General features: G+C 43.2%; 1 protein-coding gene across 1 annotated transcript in view; it reads left to right on the top strand.

Moving 5' to 3' along the window:
* Positions 1-19,708, top strand: part of ALDH5A1 (aldehyde dehydrogenase 5 family member A1) — a 47,281-nt gene that overhangs the window by 10,206 nt on the left and 17,367 nt on the right. The window contains exons 4-6 of the mRNA XM_030211458.1: positions 1,168-1,284; positions 10,819-10,962; positions 17,214-17,357. Coding sequence (XP_030067318.1) covers positions 1,168-1,284; positions 10,819-10,962; positions 17,214-17,357 — 405 coding nt within the window. The remainder of the gene's footprint in view (positions 1-1,167; positions 1,285-10,818; positions 10,963-17,213; positions 17,358-19,708) is intronic.

Here is a 19,708-nt window from a genome sequence, read left to right as displayed (position 1 = left end):
AAGCAAAAGACATAAGACAGTACTAAAGTTCAAAAGATTTTACAGTTACATGATGGTGTTAAAGCAAAAAACATTATAAGACAGTACTAAAAGTCCAAAAGATTATACAATTACACAGAAACACAGATCCTGGTGGAGGCCCAGCCACCCCCCTGCAGTGTGGGAAAGCTGTTCTAAATAAATGAGTCTTTAAGTCTTCCTTAAATTTATCAAAAGACTTCTCCAGATGAAGAGATAGTGGGAGTTGTTTCCAAAGTTGAGGTCCTAGTACGCCAAGGAACCATTTGCAGAGACGCACTAAACGCATAGAAGCATGCGAAGGCACTATCAATATATTTATTGCGATGATATTAAAAGACGGCCAGATTCATAGTGGATTAGATATTGCACAAGATATGTTGATGTACTAGTAGCTTGAACCATAAAAACCAGTAGAAGTATCTTATAAACTAGTCAAGATGGTGCTGGGAGCCAGTGTTCTGATCGATAGGCAGGAGTAATGTGATCATATTTCGATGTACCAATGAGCAGACGAAGCGATGAATTTTGGGCAAGACGAAGATGCTAAAGTTCTGATACATTTGACCCAGTCAGTAATGCATTACAGTAATCTAATCTAGAATGCATAGTGACTCGCAAAGCATCTGTCGCCAAAGAGCAACGAATTGGGTAATTTAAGCGCAGTTTGTAAAAACAGGATTTTATCACTGAACTAATGCCATGAAAAGTCTGTTGCTATTCCATGATGTGGACATTTATGCGCCTGTTTTCATCTGTTGATATTTTAGATGTTTGTCTAAAATAGATGTTCGTACTGCGTGTAACTGACACACAAATGTTCGCTTCTCCTTGTGTTTTAGAATAGGTTCTACCATGTCAGATCCTCTTGTAAAATAGTTGCAGAACTTGAGACATCCAGACTTGGACTTCTCAGTTCTAGGTTTTTATGTCTTTTCTAAAATGCCGCTGTATATATATTAATTTAAATGCCACAGCCATTTTGTAAATTAATAGGCCGACTGTCACAGCTGAAGATCCAGCCCAAGATTTTTAGTGAACTTGGTTTACATTAGAGCGTTAGATATGAAAATGTCAGTGTAACCAGTTGTCATTCACAGAGGAATAATCTCAAATTTGCTCTTCCCTCCCATCCCTCTTGTTCTTCAGTGGAATTTCCCCAGCGCTATGATCACGCGGAAGGTGGCAGCTGCTCTAGCAGCTGGCTGCACAGTAGTGGTGAAGCCTGCAGAAGACACGCCTCTGTCGGCCTTAGCACTTGCTGAGGTGAGCTCCTTTGTGATTACCTGGAGATATGGATTTGGACTTTAGATTGAAATATTTGTCTTTCTACACCTGAGCTCAAGGCGAATTACATTCCAGTACAGTAGGTATTTTTCTGCTTCAGAAAGCTTACTGTCAAGTTTATAACCAAAGGCAATAGATGATAAAATGATCTGCCCAAGGTCATAAGGAGTATCAGTGGAAGAAGTGGGATTTGAACATCGGCTTCCCTGGTTCTCATCTTGCTGCTTTAAACACTAGGATGTTCCTCCATGCCTCCTGGCATGGTAGGAAGAGGGAGCAGCAGGTCCACAGAAAGGCACTAATGTCGCAGTGTAGGTTGCAGAATGTCTGTATTACACAGTTATAATGTGACTATCTTGAAACAGTGATGTAAATTCTACTCAAGCAATCCCTGTAGTGTAAAAGGCCCAGGGGATTAGACAGCCTTCATGGAATCTGCTTCTCTATCTCTTCTGGTGGCTTCCCTTCTAGATAGGCCTCTCTTCAATATTTTGCTTGGAGCCCTTCATTTGAGCTCTCTGCACTGCCTTGAAATAATCTTACCTATGTACCAGTGGGATTAGGGGGTCATTTACTATTGGTTAGCCCGTTATCTGCTGCAGGGTCTAAAGGAATAAAATTGTCCCTATAGCAGATAGGGAGCCATGGTTAGCATATGCTGTGTAGTTCAAGGTAACCCAGTAATACAGCAATCTCTGTTGAGAGGTCTGAGCCTGGTTAATTGGTATCTTGGAAACTAAAACATGATTATCCCTACTATCTTTGAAAAGGTGAAAATTTCTAAAAGTAGAAGTTTAAGGCAGTGGGTGATAAATCAGTTTTAAGTTATTTATTTTATTTATTTGAAACTATTTATATTCTGTCAGCTTCAGGCAGTAAACTATGCAAAGCACAGTATAATAAGGACATACATAATATCAAAGAAATATAAAACAGCAACACACCATGACAAAATACATCAATAGAAACCTGACATAATAAAACAAAAATTAAAGAACAGTTGTCCTAAAAAGTCATCTTAAGACCAAAGTAACCCTAAATAAAATAAGATTAAAGCAAACCAAAAGGCCTTTCCTTAGCGTCCCTCTGGACCAGCCCAGGAAGTGACTAATGGGTTATGCATGCCTTCCAGCCAGTGGAGACTGAGAATTCTGACTCGAGAGAGAGTCAATAAGAGCCCTGGCTAGCTAGAGGTAGATTCAGTATTCTCAGTCTCCATCAGCTGAGTGAGCCCTTCAGTCTCTTACCTTTTTCTCTTTATGCTTTGCTCTTTCTAGTTTAAAGGAGAGTTCTTTTTTACAAAATGCAGTTGGTTTCTCCTTTGTTTAGCTAGGTTTTTCTTTTCTGTGCACTGGCGTGGGAGGTTCCCTTAGCGCCTTGGGGGTGCGACACTCAGGTGGCTGAATCTCTCCCTCCTCCTGTTGTCTAATTGGGTGCCATGGCCAGACAACAGCCTCAACCTCTTCGGAGGAAGAGTGTGTGAAGGCCTGGGAGAGATGATTTCAGTTCATAAATAAATAAACAAGTGCCAGGTATGTGCAACGGATTTTATAAAGAAAAAAAAATCAACTCGAGCCGCCAGAACGCGCTATGGCCAAAAAACTCTGCTGCTGTGCTGTATATCAGCGCAGAGGGCTCACAAGAACTGGTGTGTGCAAATACTGCACCACAGTTGAATCACTGTTGGTTGCAGTGCTGTCTGAGTCAGCATCTGCTTCCTGCCACTCCCCCGGTCCGGTATTTTGTTTTCCTCCCCCTCTGCCTCCCCGGTGTGTCTCTCTATCTTGCAGCCACGAGGAGGATCCCTACAGGCCTACTCCGGGGCCTTCCCTCTGTTGGCTCCCGCCTCCTGCTTTGTGGTGTAACTTCCTGTTTCGCGAAGGTGGGAAGACTGGGAGGGAGGAAGGAAGACACACTGGGATGCCAGACCCATGGTAATCATGTGTTTTTTGTTTTTTTTTACTGCAGGATCAAGGTTTTTAACTGCTTCTGTTAGGTGGTAAAAAGTTTTGGTCCCGTGGTAAATGCTGTATTTCTTTTTAATGCAAATTTACCGTGGGTCCCTATCCCTGTGTCATTCTCTACTCCAGATTCAGGATTCATCTGCTGTTGACAAGGAAGGAGAAGTTATGCCTTACCTGATAGTTATCTTTCCTTTAATCACAGCATATGAATCCACGGTCCCACCTGTTTGCTGTTTGGGATCAATTTCTCTAGTTTCTTCCTTAGGTGTTGGGCCTACAGATGTCATGGTCAGATTTCTATCCCCTGGCTGTGAGGAGGAGGACTGTTTGCCTACTTGGTTGCTTTGATTGTCCTGCTTTGTTATGAGAAATACTGACTGGCCAAGGAGCATACCATCCTATATGACAGAGTTCAGTTTAATGTTTTCTATCTCCACCTTCTGGTAGATGGTCACAACTCACAAGTCTCTGGATTCATCTCCTGTAACTAACGGAAAGAAAATTATCAGGAAAGGCATAATTTTCTCCTTCGGCTTCGGTGCCAAAACCAGCCTGAAATTGGTATTTGGCCTTGTTTCAGTTTTGGACAAAAATGCCATTGCATTTTCAGCTGAAACTGTGTTGTGCAGCCCCCACTTCCTCCCTCCTTCCTCCCCACTCACAGAAGGAGTGCATTCACTCCCCCCAACCCTACTATTTTGTTAGTAGTGTAGTGGCTAGTCAGGGCAATGATGGCTTCAATCTCAAAATGGCTTCTAGGACCTCCAGCAGCAGTCTTGCGAGACTCTCACTGGAAGTCCCAGCAGCTATTTTGACCAAGGAACCGGTGTGGGCAGGCGTGACTGGGGCTATGCTGGCTCCCGTGGGGGGAGGGGTTGGGCTTACAGGTGGGTCTGGGAGGGGGCAGGCCTACAAGTTGGTCCAGGAGGGGCTCCTTTTCTTCAGTGGCAGGGAGTGAGGGCTGTTCCTGTTCAGGAACACGGCTGGGGTGGTGCCGGTTTCAGCCAAAACTAAGTGGTGAATTTCGGCTGCAGATTCAGTTTTGGTCAGTCTCTAGCTGCCATAGTAAGTTAAAGAAAGAAAAAGAAAAGAATCAACCACTGGCAAAGAAGGTTCATTGCCATGAATATTAAAACCGCTCAGAATGAAAACGTTTTCAAATTTAATTGGAAAATTAACTACAAATTCAGCCAGCAATGAAGGATCAAGATTAGAGGGACAATACATTAATACCAAGGCCCAACTCCTAAAACAAATGCATATTCCTTCATAACCTGAATATCTCCAAAACACATTTTCCAAACATAAACCAGGCCAAAAAGTATAGCCAGGAGGGTAAAGTAAATTCAAGGGCGTAGTACCAGCAGTAGAGTGTCAGGGTCCTATAATACACAAAACATCCAAGCTATATTATCAACAAGTCATACAAGATCTTAATCCTAGGTAGGAAAATGTGGGGTACAAATGCAACAAATAAATAATAATATTATTACTAATAGTTCTATACAGTAGAAGCTTTTCAAAGAGGCTACATAGCCCCAGAATGCTAGATCTGTTAAGAAGCTTATCAAGACCATAATGCCCTTTCCAAATAAGACAGGGTTTGACTCTCCAGGCATGACTATTTTAGAACCCACATACACACACACACACACTTATCTTGCAGGTGCATTCTTCTAAATAAAAACACACAGTTGTGCAGCTGTGGGAACTAATCACAATTACCCAGCCCCTGGTAGAGAATGGGCAATGAGGGAAGGTAAAAAGATGACAGAAAATAGACATTTAGCACTCTGGAATGGATGGGTCATAACCTTCCTCTTACGGATCCGAATTCTTAGTCCAAGATAACACAACGAATAGGACACAAGGCTCAGACACCATAAGAAAAATTTATGGTTCATTAGAAATATTGGCAGCAGTAAGCTTATTATCTTATAGCAGTAACAGTGTCAGTCAGAGACAATGCACTTATGCAAAATTACCCAAAATAATAGTAAAGTACTGAGTTTTAAGTACCTGTCAAGATGGAGTAAAGATAACACACACTTGCACCTAGTCCTGAATTATTAGGACACCGAACACCCCCTAGGCACTATAACACAAAAGAGAGAAGTGCAACCCGACCAATGGAAAAGACTCCCTCACACTCACAAACTTAGAAACAGTCAGGGAGCTGAAGAAGGAAACAGGCAGCAAAGCTGGAATGGCAGACGCTCTCTCTTTCTCTGGATGACTGGTCAGCAGCAGGTGGGCCAAGTCGGTCATCAGGTAAGCTCTCCCCACCGGGCAAGATCATGCAAGCAGGTGATGCCACAGATGAATGCACCTTCATTATGTGGCTGGCTCAGGCCAGCTGATAGCATCTCTCACATGAACTGCACAAGATAACAGCCAGCTTGCTTCATGCTTATGGAAGAGGTTCTTCTGGTTTGGTGCCATTCTGACTAGAATAACTGGAATAACAAAGTCTGATGTTTTCCAGTGTTGTGTCTTTGGGAAACCAGACAACTGATTTCTTCTGACCACGAAGTCCCCCTTCTCTGTAAACAGGGTTGTAATTGAAAGTTACTTTGCCTTGCTTGGGCCTTGATGTGTCAGCAATGTGCCCGAGGTCTGCAAACAAACCTCTGTGTAGGAACTGACACTGGCCTAAGCCTGTTTCAAGGAAGTGAGGTTCATAGTGCTACATAGTGCCATATGCATGGCATGTTTTGTCCCTACACAGCAAAATACACCTTTGTCTTTCATTTCTCTTGACATTTATATATTATTTTTGCTTATTCAATTCACACTTATTATGCCCACCAAGATATAGCAATGTATCATTCAGGCATACAGTTAGTTTGCTTATTCCTTTGCCAGCCTCTGACTCTTGATGGACTTGATGGTATATGCCTAGAATAAAGACATGGAAAGATCCAAGTTTGTACACCATAAATACGTCTTCAAGATCTATCCAGGCCCAAATGATGTTAGATCCCCTAAGGTTGTGGCAATGATCTTTACACCTTGCAAACTACTGGACCACAAGTCTTGGGTCCATGTGAAAGATATACGTGTTTACTCAGTCGCAGAACCTGATGTTACCAGCCTAACCATCTCAAGACCAGCCACTTCCTTCAGCAGGCCAACCATGAAAATCCAGCCCTGTTAGATCTTCCAGATCTCCGTCCAGATTCTTCAGCGCTTCCACCGCCTCAACCATGATCGATGAAAGAGAGTTCAGAACTGATACTTCATTTGAGATTAACTGTTGCTGTTTATGGACATTATAGATTCATATTTTGTTTTATTTTCCAGTTTAGCAGCAATCCTGTCTATATATATTGAAAAGGTTTTATTTTTATTTTCCTATTATTTCCTTTATTGTTCTAATTGTTTTTCTAAGAGTTTCCCCGTTATTTCTGTTTATGTAATGCAGGTGTAAACCCTGTTTGTATCAACCTGTTATGCAATTGTTTAACTTTGGTATAGGCTTACTTAAGTTGCATGTCTTTCTGTAGGTTAGACTAAGCTCCAAGTGGGGTAACGGATATATAAAATGCTTCCCATACTTCCAGGTCATTATGCATATGTCAATATCCATGCATGACCTTTGTTAATATAAATTTTCCTAGGATTGACCCTTTTTGCTGGATATGACAACCTCATACTTGTTTAAGGATTCTGAATACCTACAACCTAAAACAGCCTGCAATCTGAGTACTAACCATATATTTGTTGAGCCACCATAACAATGCTTAATCAAAACCACTGTTCCTTTCGAGGACCACTGAGATAGATACATTAGATTATCTCCCCATGTACTATGCAACAGATGCAATAGAAGTCATAGCAAGACCTGAAAGTATTTATTAGTATGATCCACCTGAAATTGCTATTACCCACATACCTATACTTCATGAGATTTTGCAGATGAACTCATGGATTTGTCCCATTCATAAAACCTCTCTCACTACAGGTTTGAGTTAGCCTCAAGAGGGGTAACATCAAGATTAAGGCCCAAGGGATAGAGTAATATAAAGGGAATTCCATACGCCCAAATAATATATCACCTGAGAATGAAGTTTCCTATCTTGCACCATACCTTCTAACAATTTGTAAGACCAAAACTCCCCCTCTCGTTTGATAGCTTACCACCTTCTGGAATGGATGATGACAAGCTTGACGAGCTTTGTGTCACCCCTCTCCAGAGGGGGTGACAAGTGGGGAATGTATAATTATACTACAGCAAGATGCCCACCGGAAGGGTGGAAGGCCAGATTTTAGGACTCAGGCTGTAAAAATACCAGCTAGGTTTAAAAATCTATGACTGGCTGAGCATGGACTTGCTTTTCCTGCAAGTTAATATGTGTTCTACCCTAAGATCTATCCACTGGAATAGTGGCAGGCCAAGCTACATAGCTTTGTACAGCTGAAAAGCACTGACTAGGCCTGATAACGTACAAATTGAATGTAGCACTTATTAAAATGGAGTTTGTCTTTCTATAAGATGAAACTTAGATCATAAGATAATAGAAAAAGGGGAAGTGAAACTGATATGCTAAGAATAAGATGTTCTGGCAGAAGAGAAAAACATGTTGACAAAAGAGGAAATTGCGAAATAACTTGCAATAGCTGGAACGGAAAGAGTTGGGTACAGAACAACAGATGGCAGGACACGACAGTTTAACCACAGAAATTGAGAAATATTTGAAAAAAATAGGTCCCAAAATAGGTGCTGCCATAGACTTCTATTGAGAGACGACAGTATAAAAGGAGGGCGATTTGGGCTTAATTTTGGGGAGTCGTCTTCAGCACTTCTCAGACGGCAGGGCTCTGTCCAATTGAACCCAGAATCTGTTTGATGAATGTACCTGATTAAAGTCTGATTTGCAAATAAACTCCTCATTCCAAATGGTGATTTGTGGGCTTCACTTAATGATGAAAGGCTGTAAGTATAAATGCTTTTGCTACATCAGGCTATCTTTCGCGGCATTGTATAACTTGTAACCTAAATCCAGTTTGTCATAAGGCTGGTATCTATTCCTTGCCAGTGCTGAGAGGCGGACTAATGCGGGTCTCTTAGATCTAACGTCTTTCTCAGTGGCAACTCCTCTTAGAACTTCACAACCCACTTCACAACCCCCTGATTACCCCAGTACTAGCGCTATTTAGAGATGGAGTCAGATTAAGGTCACTCTAGCCTTCTTAGAGGGGGCTCGGGACCCCTAAGTTAAAAACAAAACGCAAACCAGAGCCTAATTAGAGATGCATAAAGGGATAGGCCTTTTGGCATGGCCTAACTTACAGGCCTGCCCCTTTGAAAGGTCTGAATCAGCTGTCTCTGATGTTACTTGTTGGTGTCAAATGAAGGAAACAGAACAAGCCATGCAGATAAGCACCACAGAAAGTCCCAAGTGCAGTTCACAGGTTTCACTCCAAGAAACAAAAAAGGCAGCTTGATCATGCAGATTTTCAACAGTAGTAAATGTTTAAGTGCCTCCACTGAAAATACTTGGATGTTTTAACTCATGCAGAGAGTGGCTGAATTTTGGAAGCATGCCTCATATAAAACTTAACTTTTGGCTGTATAGTGTTTTTTATTGCCAAGTGTTAAACGTGCTTGGCACCCACTTTCGACTGTGTAGGTCCTGCATATTAACCTGTACTTGTGTTATTGAAGCAAAGAACTTTCCATTTGTTAATGAATATAACACATTGTCTGCTATCACTATTGACATTTTATCTTCTCCTTTGTGGGTTATTTTACAATGGATAGTACATTTGCATATGGATGATCAGAAGCAAACGCCGGTGCTAGAGGCTGTTAGCGCCATACTAGCGCCTGTGTTTGATACCACCCCATGATCAACAGACCTCCAGTCCCCCAACCCCCCCCCCCCCCCCCCGACACAGTTCAGGGAGGGCTGGAGATCCGGTGGGTCTCCAGCCCCCCTCCCCCCCAGCATTAGCAAGGGGTCCCAGGTGGTCCATTGTCAATCCCCCCACCCCCTACCTTGAGTTGAAGGAGGGAGGTAGCCTGCCTCCCTCCTCTTCCTTCGACAACGCCTGCAAAATGGTGACGCCCATCCCTGCTCAGTGTATCCTGGGATGCGCTGGGCGGGGCTTCACACCATATAAGGGAGTTTCTCCCTTATATGGTGTGAAGCCCCGCCCAGCGCATCTCAGGATACACTGGGCAGGGCTGGGCACCACCATTTTGCAGGCGGCATCGAAGAAAAAAGAGGGAGGCAGGCTACCTCCCTCCAACTCAAGGTGGGGGGGGTAGGGGGATTGACACTGGACCACCAGGGACCCCTTGCTAATGCTGGGGGGTGAGCGGGGGCTGGAGACCCACTGGATCTCTAGCCCTCCCTGAACTGTGTCAGGGGGACTGGAGGTCCAGCAGACCTCCAGCCCCCTGTCACCGGGGGGGGGGGGGGGGGGTCAGTCGCCCACTGGGCCACCAGGGACTTTTTAGAAATACGGAGGGGAGTTGGGGGGCTGGAGACCCACCAGATCTCCAGCCCCCCCTGAACCTGGAGGGGGGGTCGACGGGGGGACCAGAGGTCCACCGGACCTCCAGCCCCCGTTTTGCCTTGCTCGGGGCAGGGGTAGTTGGGGTCTGGTGGTTCCATGGACTTCCAACCCCTGTGTTTGACAGGTCTGGGCTTTTGACAGCCTAGACCTGTCAAAACAAGTGTGGGAGTATTGTGCTGAGTGCATGCTCAGGCATAATTCTCCTGCACTTCTACCCCATAATCAGAGATAATTGCATGCTTAAATTTGCATGTCATCTCTGATCATAGGTCTAATAATGCCTAGTGCTGTTCCAGCGCTATTTTTAGAGCGCTGTTTGGAACAGCACGGGGCTTTTGATCTTCTGCTTGTTGGTTCTTCACTTTAGTTTGTTGTGCTTTATCTAGGTTTTATATGCAGTACAGAAATAAGTGGATGTGCACAGGACTATTTCCCGGTCACCCAATTTTCCCAGTACTGGCAAACCCAGCAATTCTTTGTGATGCAGTTTTCAGTATGTGTATGTAAGATGACACATCCAATTCATTCAGAGGTGAAGGGCCCTGTCAGCCGTAGTTGGGAAACGTGTAGCAGTTTTTTAAAAATATCGATCCAGGCATCTGTTATTGCCCTGTTAACGGTGTTCTGGGACCCAGAATTTAGAGAGACTCCTTAAAATTTTGCTCTGGGTTCAACTTTCTTAGTTGACATTTCAGATGACTAGAGCATATTGCAGTGCCATTGAGTGGTGACACAGTTGCAGTACCGTGGGTGACTACCTCCAAAAGAGGGATGTGCAGAGACTTCTAATGAGATCAGCAAATTCTGCCAGAATAAAATCCGCAATACAGCTGATTAATGATGTGGGTCTGGGAAACCCTGAGGCATACAAGTTGCTGGACTACGCTTCTATGGTTACTATTGATAGTGGGCCCTTTTTCTTGAACTGGTTCAGGTTTCCCAAATTGGTTTGCACTTTACAGTTCAGTTGCTTATCAGAGGATTGATAACATGATTATGTGACACTTTTTTTTTATTATTGTAGCTGGCCGACCAGGCTGGGATTCCTGCAGGTGTGTATAATGTTGTCCCCTGTTCTAAAGAAAAAGCACCTTCTGTGGGAGAGGCTCTTTGCACGGACCCTTTGGTGGCTAAAATCTCTTTCACTGGTTCAACTGCAACAGGAAAGGTATGTGACAGACATTAAAACTGGAGGTTTTTGCATGGTGGGGGAGAAGACCTTGGAGGAAACATAGAACATGACAGAGAGAGACTGTGTGGCTTATCCAATCTACTATACACAACAATATCTCAGTCTCTACAATCCCTTTCTGTCCCTCAGAGATCCTCTGTGCTTGTCCCGTGCTTGCTAGAATTCTGATACTGTTCTTGTTTCCACCACATCCCCTGAGAGGCTGTTCTGTGTATCCACTTCCCTTTCAGTAAAGAAATTTTCCTTCTATTACTTCTGAATCTACTCTTTCATCTCATCCCATGGCCCCTGATCAGAACCCCCCTGTGTATTTATACCTTGGAGGTATTTAAATGTCTATCCTTCTTGCCCTTTCCTCCAAGGGGTACATGTTAGATTTTGAAACCTGTCCCCCATATATCGTATGACAAAGACTGTTGACAATTGTAGTCAGGCATTAGTCTCTCTCTGCACTGACTCCAATAGTTTTTTATACTTGTGAAGGTGTGTTGTTCAGAATTTCACATAGTACTGTATATAAGGTCTTGCTGAGAATTATACAGAGGCACTAACACCACCTTTTTCCAGCTGACCATTCTCCCTAGGCACCCAAGCAGCCTCTGGCTTTTGCCATCGCCTTATATACCTGTTTGGCCACCATAAGATTATCAGATAGGGTTACGTAAGAACATAAGCATTGCCATACTGGGACAGACTGAAGGTCCATCAAGCCTAGCATCCTGTTTCCAAGAGTGGCCAATCCAGGTCTTGCCAGTACCTGGTAAGATCCATAAAGAGTAAAGCAGTTTTTATGCTGCTTATCCTAGAAATACTGTAAAACTTCTGTATGGCACTCTACTTATTCAATATGAACAACTCAACAAATAAACAAAAGTAGAAAACAATAAACTGATCACTCAATATGTGTATTTCAGGGGAAGTCTCATATTGTCGCTTTAGATAGCCGGTTCTGCTTCCAGTTTCCTGCGACTGTTCTAATCATAGACCACCCCCTACCATCCACATAAAAAGTTTCTTTGCCAGCAAATTAAGTTTGCGAAAGAACAGGGTGTGCTCTGGTGTCGCTCCCTTAAATGATCCTGGTAGATTCAGCAACAATTCGCCCACAATGCCCTATGTAACCCTGAAACAGATGGTTCTTCGTCTGAGATCTCTGCAGAGAAATTTTTCATTTTCCCTCCCAACTTCTGGGCGAGTCAAACCTGATCCAGAGACTGTATGTAATGCTTTAACTGACAGTATGCGAATGTATCGCCCCATTGAATGTTATCTCTTTTACTCCTTCTCTTACTCTCAGCTGGTGACATGAATCCCAATCCTGGCCCCCCTCACCAACTATTATCCCAACTCTACAGATCTCACCGCGACCTCTCTAACCTCATCTCTATTTCTCTACTCCCCTCCTCTTCTCTGCCCTTCTCTTGCGCCCTATGGAATGCCTGCTCTATCTGTAACAAACTCGCCTATATCCAGGACCTCTTTATCTCGCGTCACCTCCATCTGCTCGCCATAACAGAAACCTGGCTCTGCCCTGATGACTCTGCTTCAGTCGCAGCCCTGTGCCATGGCGGTTATCTATTTTCACATACTCCTCGCCCTGCTGGCCGTGGGGGAGGTGTTGGACTACTTCTCTCTCCCTCCTCCAGATTTCAACCCCTTCTTCCACCTCAGTCTCACTGTTTTTCCTCCTTGGAAGTCCACTGTATCCGCCTTTTCTCTCCTGCCTCTTCGAATAGCGGTCATTTATCGTCCCCCTGATAAGTCCCTTTCATCCTTTTTCAGTGACTTTGACGCCTGGCTTACCTTCTTCAATGATCCTTCCTCCCCCTCTCTCATCCTTGGTGACTTTAATATTCCTGCTAATGATCCTTCCAACTCTTATATTTCCAAGTTACTTGCTTTAACATCCTCCTTTAATCTCCAACTATGCTCCACCTCCTCCACTCATCAAAATGGTCACTGTCTTGATCTCATCTTCTCCTCAAACTGTTCACCCTCTAGTTTCCTTGCCTCTGATCTTCCCTCCTCTGATCACCATCTTATAACTTTCACACTTAAATCTCCTCCCTCCCAGTCCCGTCCTATCTTATCTAATTTATCTAGGAATCTTCACGATATTGACCCTTCATCTCTATCCTCCCATGTTTCAAACCTCCTCTCTACTGTGGCACCATCCACGTCTGCAAACGAGGCTGTTTCTTCTTACAAAAATACTCTATCCTCTGCCTTAGACACTCTTGCACCTTTGATGACCCGCCCTGTAAGGCTTACAAAACCCCAACCTTGGCTGACTTCTAATATCCGCTACCTACGTTCCTGTACCCGCTCCGCAGAACGCCTCTGGCGGAAATCTCGGGCCCTTGCTGATTTCTTACACTTTAAGTTCATGCTGACCTCCTTCCAATCTGCTCTTTTACGTGCCAAACAGGATTATTATATCCAACTGACCAACTCTCTTGGCTCTAATCCTCGACTTCTCTTCACCACATTGAACTCTCTCCTCAAGGTGCCCCCTCCCCCAACTCCCCCTTCATTATCTCCTCAGACCCTTGCTGAAATCTTTCACAACAAGGTTCCAAAGATAAACCTTGCTTTCTCTACCTCACCACCTCTCCCTCCACTAGTCTGTTCCCCTCTCTCTCCTTCCCCTCATTCCCTTTCCTCCTTTCCTGAAGTTACTATTGAGGAAACTACACTTCTCCTTTCTTCCTCAAAATGTACCACCTGTTCCTCTGATCCCATTCCCACCCACCTTCTTAATGCCACCTCTCCTGCTCTTATTCCTTTTATCTGTCACATTCTCAACCTCTCACTTTCCACTGCGACTGTCCCTGCTGCCTTTAAACATGCTGTGGTCACACCTCTCCTTAAGAAGCCTTCACTCGACCCTACTTGTCCCTCTAATTACCGACCCATCTCCCTCCTTCCTTTTCTCTCCAAATTACTTGAGCGTGCTGTTCACCGCCGCTGCCTTGATTTTCTCTCCTCACATGCTATTCTTGACCCACTACAATCTGGTTTTCACCCTCTCCACTCAACCGAAACTGCGCTTACTAAAGTCTCCAATGACCTACTACTGGCTAAATCCAGAGGTCATTATTCCATCCTCATTCTTCTTGATCTTTCCACTGCTTTTGACACTGTCGATCACATCATACTTCTCGATACCCTGTCCTCACTTGGATTCCAGGGCTCTGTCCTTTCCTGGTTCTCTTCCTACCTCTCCCTCCGCACCTTTAATGTTCACTCTGGTGGATCCTTTTCTACTTCTATCCCTCTGCCTGTCGGCATACCTCAGGGTTCTGTTCTTGGTTCCCTCCTCTTTTCTATCTACACTTCTTCCCTTGGTTCATTAATCTCATCCCATGGCTTTTCCTACCATCTCTATGCTGATGACTCCCAAATCTACCTTTCTACCCCTGATATCTCACCTTGCATCCAAACCAAAGTTTCAGCGTGCTTGTCTGACATTGCTGTCTGGATGTCTCAACGCCACCTGAAATTAAATATGACCAAAACCGAGCTTCTCATTTTCCCCCCCAAACCCACCTCCCCGCTCCCCCTGTTTTCTATTTCTGTTGATGGCTCTCTCATTCTCCCTTGTCTCCTCAGCTCAAAACCTTGGGGTCATCTTTGACTCGTCTCTCTCCTTCTCTGCTCATATCCAGCAGATTGCCAAGACCTGTCGTTTCTTTCTTTACAACATCCGTAAAATCCGCCCCTTTCTTTCCGAGCACTCTACCAAAACCCTCATCCACACCCTTGTCACCTCTCGTTTAGACTACTGCAATCTGCTTCTTGCTGGCCTCCCACTTAGTCACCTCTCCCCTCTCCAGTGGGTTCAAAACTCTGCTGCCCGTCTCATCTTCCGCCAGGGTCGCTTTACTCATACTACCCCTCTCCTCAAGACCCTTCACTGGCTCCCTATCTGTTTTCGCATCCTGTTCAAACTTCTTCTACTAACCTATAAATGTACTCACTCTGCTGCTCCCCAGTATCTCTCCACACTCGTCCTTCCCTACACCCCTTCCCGTGCACTCCGCTCCATGGATAAATCCTTCTTATCTGTTCCCGTCTCCACTACTGCCAACTCCAGACTTCGCGCCTCCTGTTTCGCTGCACCCTACGCCTGGAATAAACTTCCTGAGCCCCTACGTCTTGCCCCATCCTTGGCCACCTTTAAATCTAGACTGAAAGCCCACCTCTTTAACATTGCTTTTGACTCGTAACCACTTGTAACCACTCGCCTCCACCTACCCTCCTCTCTTCCTTCCCGTTCACATTAATTGATTTGATTTGCTTACTTTATTTTTGTCTATTAGATTGTAAGCTCTTTGAGCAGGGACTGTCTTTCTTCTATGTTTGTGCAGCGCTGTGTATGCCTTGTAGTGCTATATAAATGCTAAATAGTAGTAGTAGTAGTAGTAGTAATTCACTTTCTACCTGTTCCACTCCACTCAGTATTGTATAGACCTCTATCATATCTCACCTCAGCCGTCTCTTCTCCAAGCCGAAGAGTCCTAGCTACTTAAACCTTTCCTCATAGGGAAGTCTTCACATCACCTTTATTATTTTCATCGTCCTTCTCTGTACTTTTTCTAATCCTATTTTATATTTTTTGAGATGCGGGGACCAAAATTGCATACAGTATTCAAGGTGCAGTCGCACCATGGGACAATACAAAAGCATTATTCAAATCTCATTTTTGTTTTATATTCCTAAGATTCTGTTCGCTGCACACTGAGCAGAGGTTTTCAACGTATCAACAATGACACCTAGATCCTTTTCCTGGGTGATGACACCTAATGTGGAACCTTGCATCATGTAGCTATAGTTTGGGTTCCTCTTTCCCACATGCATCTCTTTGCACTTGTGCACATTAAAACATCATCTGCCATTTGGATGCCCAGTCTCCTCATAAGGTTCTCTTGAAATTGTTTTACAATCCGTTTATTTCCATCTGTAGACCATTTATAAATATGTTTAAAAAAAACAGTAGTCTCAGTATAGACCCCTGGGATATCCCACTATCTACTCGTCCCCATTGAGAATACTGACCATTTAACTCTACTCTCTGTTTTCTGTCTTTTAACCAGTTTTTAATCCACATTAGGATGTTACTGCCTATCCCAAGGCTTTCTTATTTCCTCAGGAGGTATACAATCCTGTCTAGACAATTTGCTACTTTCAGTTTGTCAAATTGCCCCATTACATCTTCCAGGTTTACAGAGATTTGATTCATCTTCTCTGACTCGTCTGCATTGAATACTGTTTCTAGCACTGGTATCTCTCTTCTTCCTCTGTGAAGATTGAAGCAGAGTTCATTTAATCTCTCTGCTATAGCCTTGTCTTCCCTAAGTGCTCCTTTTACCCCTTGGTCATCCAACGATCCAACTGTTTCTTTTACTGGCTTCTTGCTTCTAATATACCTAAAAAGGTTTTTACTATGTGTTTTTTTTTCCCTCCATCACAATCTTCTTTTTGAAGTCTTTTTGCCTTCCTTATCAGCACTTTGCATTTGACTTGCAGTTTCCTGTTACTTTCAGTCAGATCCGTTTTCCATTTTCTGAAGGATTTTCTTTTAATAGTTTTCTTCACCTCACTTTTTAACTATGTTGGCTGTCATTTGGCCTTCATTCCTCTTTTAATACATGGAATATATTTGGTCTGGACTTCCAGGAGGGTATTTTTGAATAGCATCCACCCTTGATGTAAATTTTGGACCTTTGCAGCTGCTCCTCTTAAGTTTTTTGTTGGTTTTTTTTTTTTTTTAACCATTCTCATCATTTTGTCATAGTCTGTTTTTGAAAGTTAAATGCTAATGTACTGAATTTCCTCTCTGTACTTACTTATGCCAGGATCCTGCTTTTCTTTTCAAAAGAACGAGACCAAGAACCGATCCTACAGCACACACTGCTAGTGCCTCTTTCCTGAGCGCACTTTTTTCCTCCTATGTCTTACCTGAGTTTGCTGACATTTTTCTTTAACAGAAAGAAATTCTGGATAGGTGATTGACACTTTTATGAGGCCTCTACTTTTTTTTTTTTGGTCACCTGTTAGGTAGGTTGTTAAAATCTCCCTCACAGTTTGTTCCATTTGCCTGTATCTGTGTGTATGTGTTTTGCTGGTGTGTGCAACTTTTGGAATGATTTTGGTGAATCATGGCACTTCGATACAAAATGTGTTGCCTTTTATAATGTGGCGTTGTCTCCTTCTCTTGTCTGCAGATACTTCTACAGCATGCAGCTGGCACCGTAAAGAGAGTTTCTATGGAGCTTGGGGGCCACGCCCCATTCATCGTGTTTGATAGCGCAGATATCAACAAAGCTGTAGCAGGAGCCTTAGCTTCAAAGTATCGCAACTCAGGACAAGTGCGTTTCCTTCTGTGTAGCAAAAGCAAGAGTGGGATTGGGGGATGGGGGAGGGAAGAGTAGAGGGAGCAACTAACTTTTTTTTCCACTAACTTGCAAACAGTATTTGAAAGTGGCAGTTCGTTTTTTGTAGCAAGCTGACTTTGGCTATAACTACCTTAACATTCACGTGGATGAAGGTTTATATATACCCTTCAGTGCTTGTCTGTGTGTTTGATTGCTTGGTTCTGTTGTTGATAAATGCAGGGCTAAATTGAGCCACTGTTCCACTGTTTCTTCTCCTGTGGGAGACTGGATCTATCATTCCTTCATCTTGGCATAATAATGCAGCACTGTCCTTTCTGAATGGGATTATCAATTCACCAAAATAGAAATTTCTATGTTCTCCCTGCAGAAGCCAGCTTCCTCCAGATGCTTCTGTGCATGGCTGGTGTCTGAGGGGAGAATGGGAGCCCTGTACACAGAGGGCTTCATTTCAGTGCTGTACGCAGCTTTGTTGGATACAGGTTTTGATGTATTTGCAGAACTTCTTTTTTTTTTTTTTTTACAAAGTTGTACTAATTTTATTTTGGAAGAGATGCCCAGTTAGGTAACATATTTTTGCACCTTGGCTCTGCTGGAATGTTCTATATTTTATTTCTGAGACCCTCACTAATTGTTTTGATTTTAAAAAAAAACAAAAAACTTTTGTTTTATTAGATTATTGATTCAGAAGAAAGAAAGAAAAAAATGAAATAATAAATAACATTGAAAACTCAAGACTTGTTATACAAATCTGTGTACGGGAATTACACAAAATACAGATTTTCGTTAGAGAAATTTTTCACTTGTCAATGTTACCAGTCACCTAACAAGAACGCTAAGGAACACCCTTAACACTGTCCTGCCCCATAAACCCCCGTCATATGCTGAGGTCTTATATGTTCGATCACAGCTTGAAATTAAGGCTTTGGCTGATCAGTGGTTGCCTACTTTATGTATTGATGATGGAATTAGTGATGCTGTTGAAAGGTGGAATAGGGCTTTGAGTCATGCTTTGGATATGGTAGGCTCCTATGAAAAAGGTGGTGGTACAGAGGTATGAGTATAGACTGTGTCCTTGGAGAACTGAACCAACTATGCAAGTTAAGAGAGAGTTAAGACAGGCTAAGAGAAAATCTTGTGATCTTGTGTGAGTGAATGAAAAATGATTATTTTAGAAAGCGGATTCAGGAGGCTTTGAATAGACCACGGGAGTTTTATCATACAGTGAAGTATTAGGTTAATGGTTATGATGATAAGTGTAAGGAGAGTGGGCCTGATGCTATGGCTTATGCAAATTTTTTGATGGATAAGATGGCTACTTTAGAGAAGAGGATGGAAGTTTGTGAACATCAAGGGAAAGAACAGGAGTTGCAGGTTCCAGAGTTAAAATGGGTTGGGTTTGAAGAGGTTGAGGTTCAAGAGATGACAAGGATGGTCTCTGATTACTCATACTCTAGTCTTTGTCTGACCCTTGCTCTTCTGGAGTCATCCGTCAAATGGCTATCAAAATTGCACTACCTTTGACATGTATTATAAATAGGTCTCTCACAGGGTGAACTTCAGTTGTTTGTAAGCAAATTACTGTGAAACCACTGTTGAAAAATGAGATCCAGAAAGCATGGGTAGTTATAGACCTATTTCCATTGTCCCTTTTTTGGGGAAAGTTATTGAGAAGGCTGTTTTGAAGCAACTCGAAGCCTTTGTGGAGGAGAATAATTGTTTGGATAAGTTTCAGTATAGGTTTAGAAAAGCCTACAGTATGGAAACATTGTTAATCTCTACAGTAGATGCTTTGAGGAGAGGTATGGATAGAAATAGTTTGATTTCTTTAAATGTGTCATATGCCTTTGACTGTGTTGATTGGGCTATACTTTTGGCTAAATTACAGAAGTTGGGTATGAGGGGTAAGTGAGGTAATTAAATTCGCCGATGACACAAAATTATTCAGGGTCGTCAAGTCGCAGGAGGAATGTGAACGATTACAGGAGGACCTTGTGAGACTGGGAGAATGGGCGTGCAAGTGGCAGATGAAGTTCAATGTTGACAAGTGCAAAGTGATGCATGTGGGTAAGAGGAACCCGAATTATAGCTACGTCTTGCAAGGTTCCGCGTTAGGAGTTACGGATCAAGAAAGGGATCTGGGTGTCGTCGTCGATGATACGCTGAAACCTTCTGCTCAGTGTGCTGCTGCGGCTAGGAAAGCAAATAGAATGTTGGGTGTTATTAGGAAGGGTATGGAGTCCAGGTGTGCGGATGTTATAATGCCGTTGTATCGCTCCATGGTGCGACCGCACCTGGAGTATTGTGTTCAGTACTGGTCTCCGTAT

Source organism: Microcaecilia unicolor, chromosome 1, assembly GCF_901765095.1.
Source record: "Microcaecilia unicolor chromosome 1, aMicUni1.1, whole genome shotgun sequence".
NCBI lineage: Eukaryota > Metazoa > Chordata > Amphibia > Gymnophiona > Siphonopidae > Microcaecilia > Microcaecilia unicolor.
This window is presented reverse-complemented; position numbering and strand designations above follow the sequence as displayed.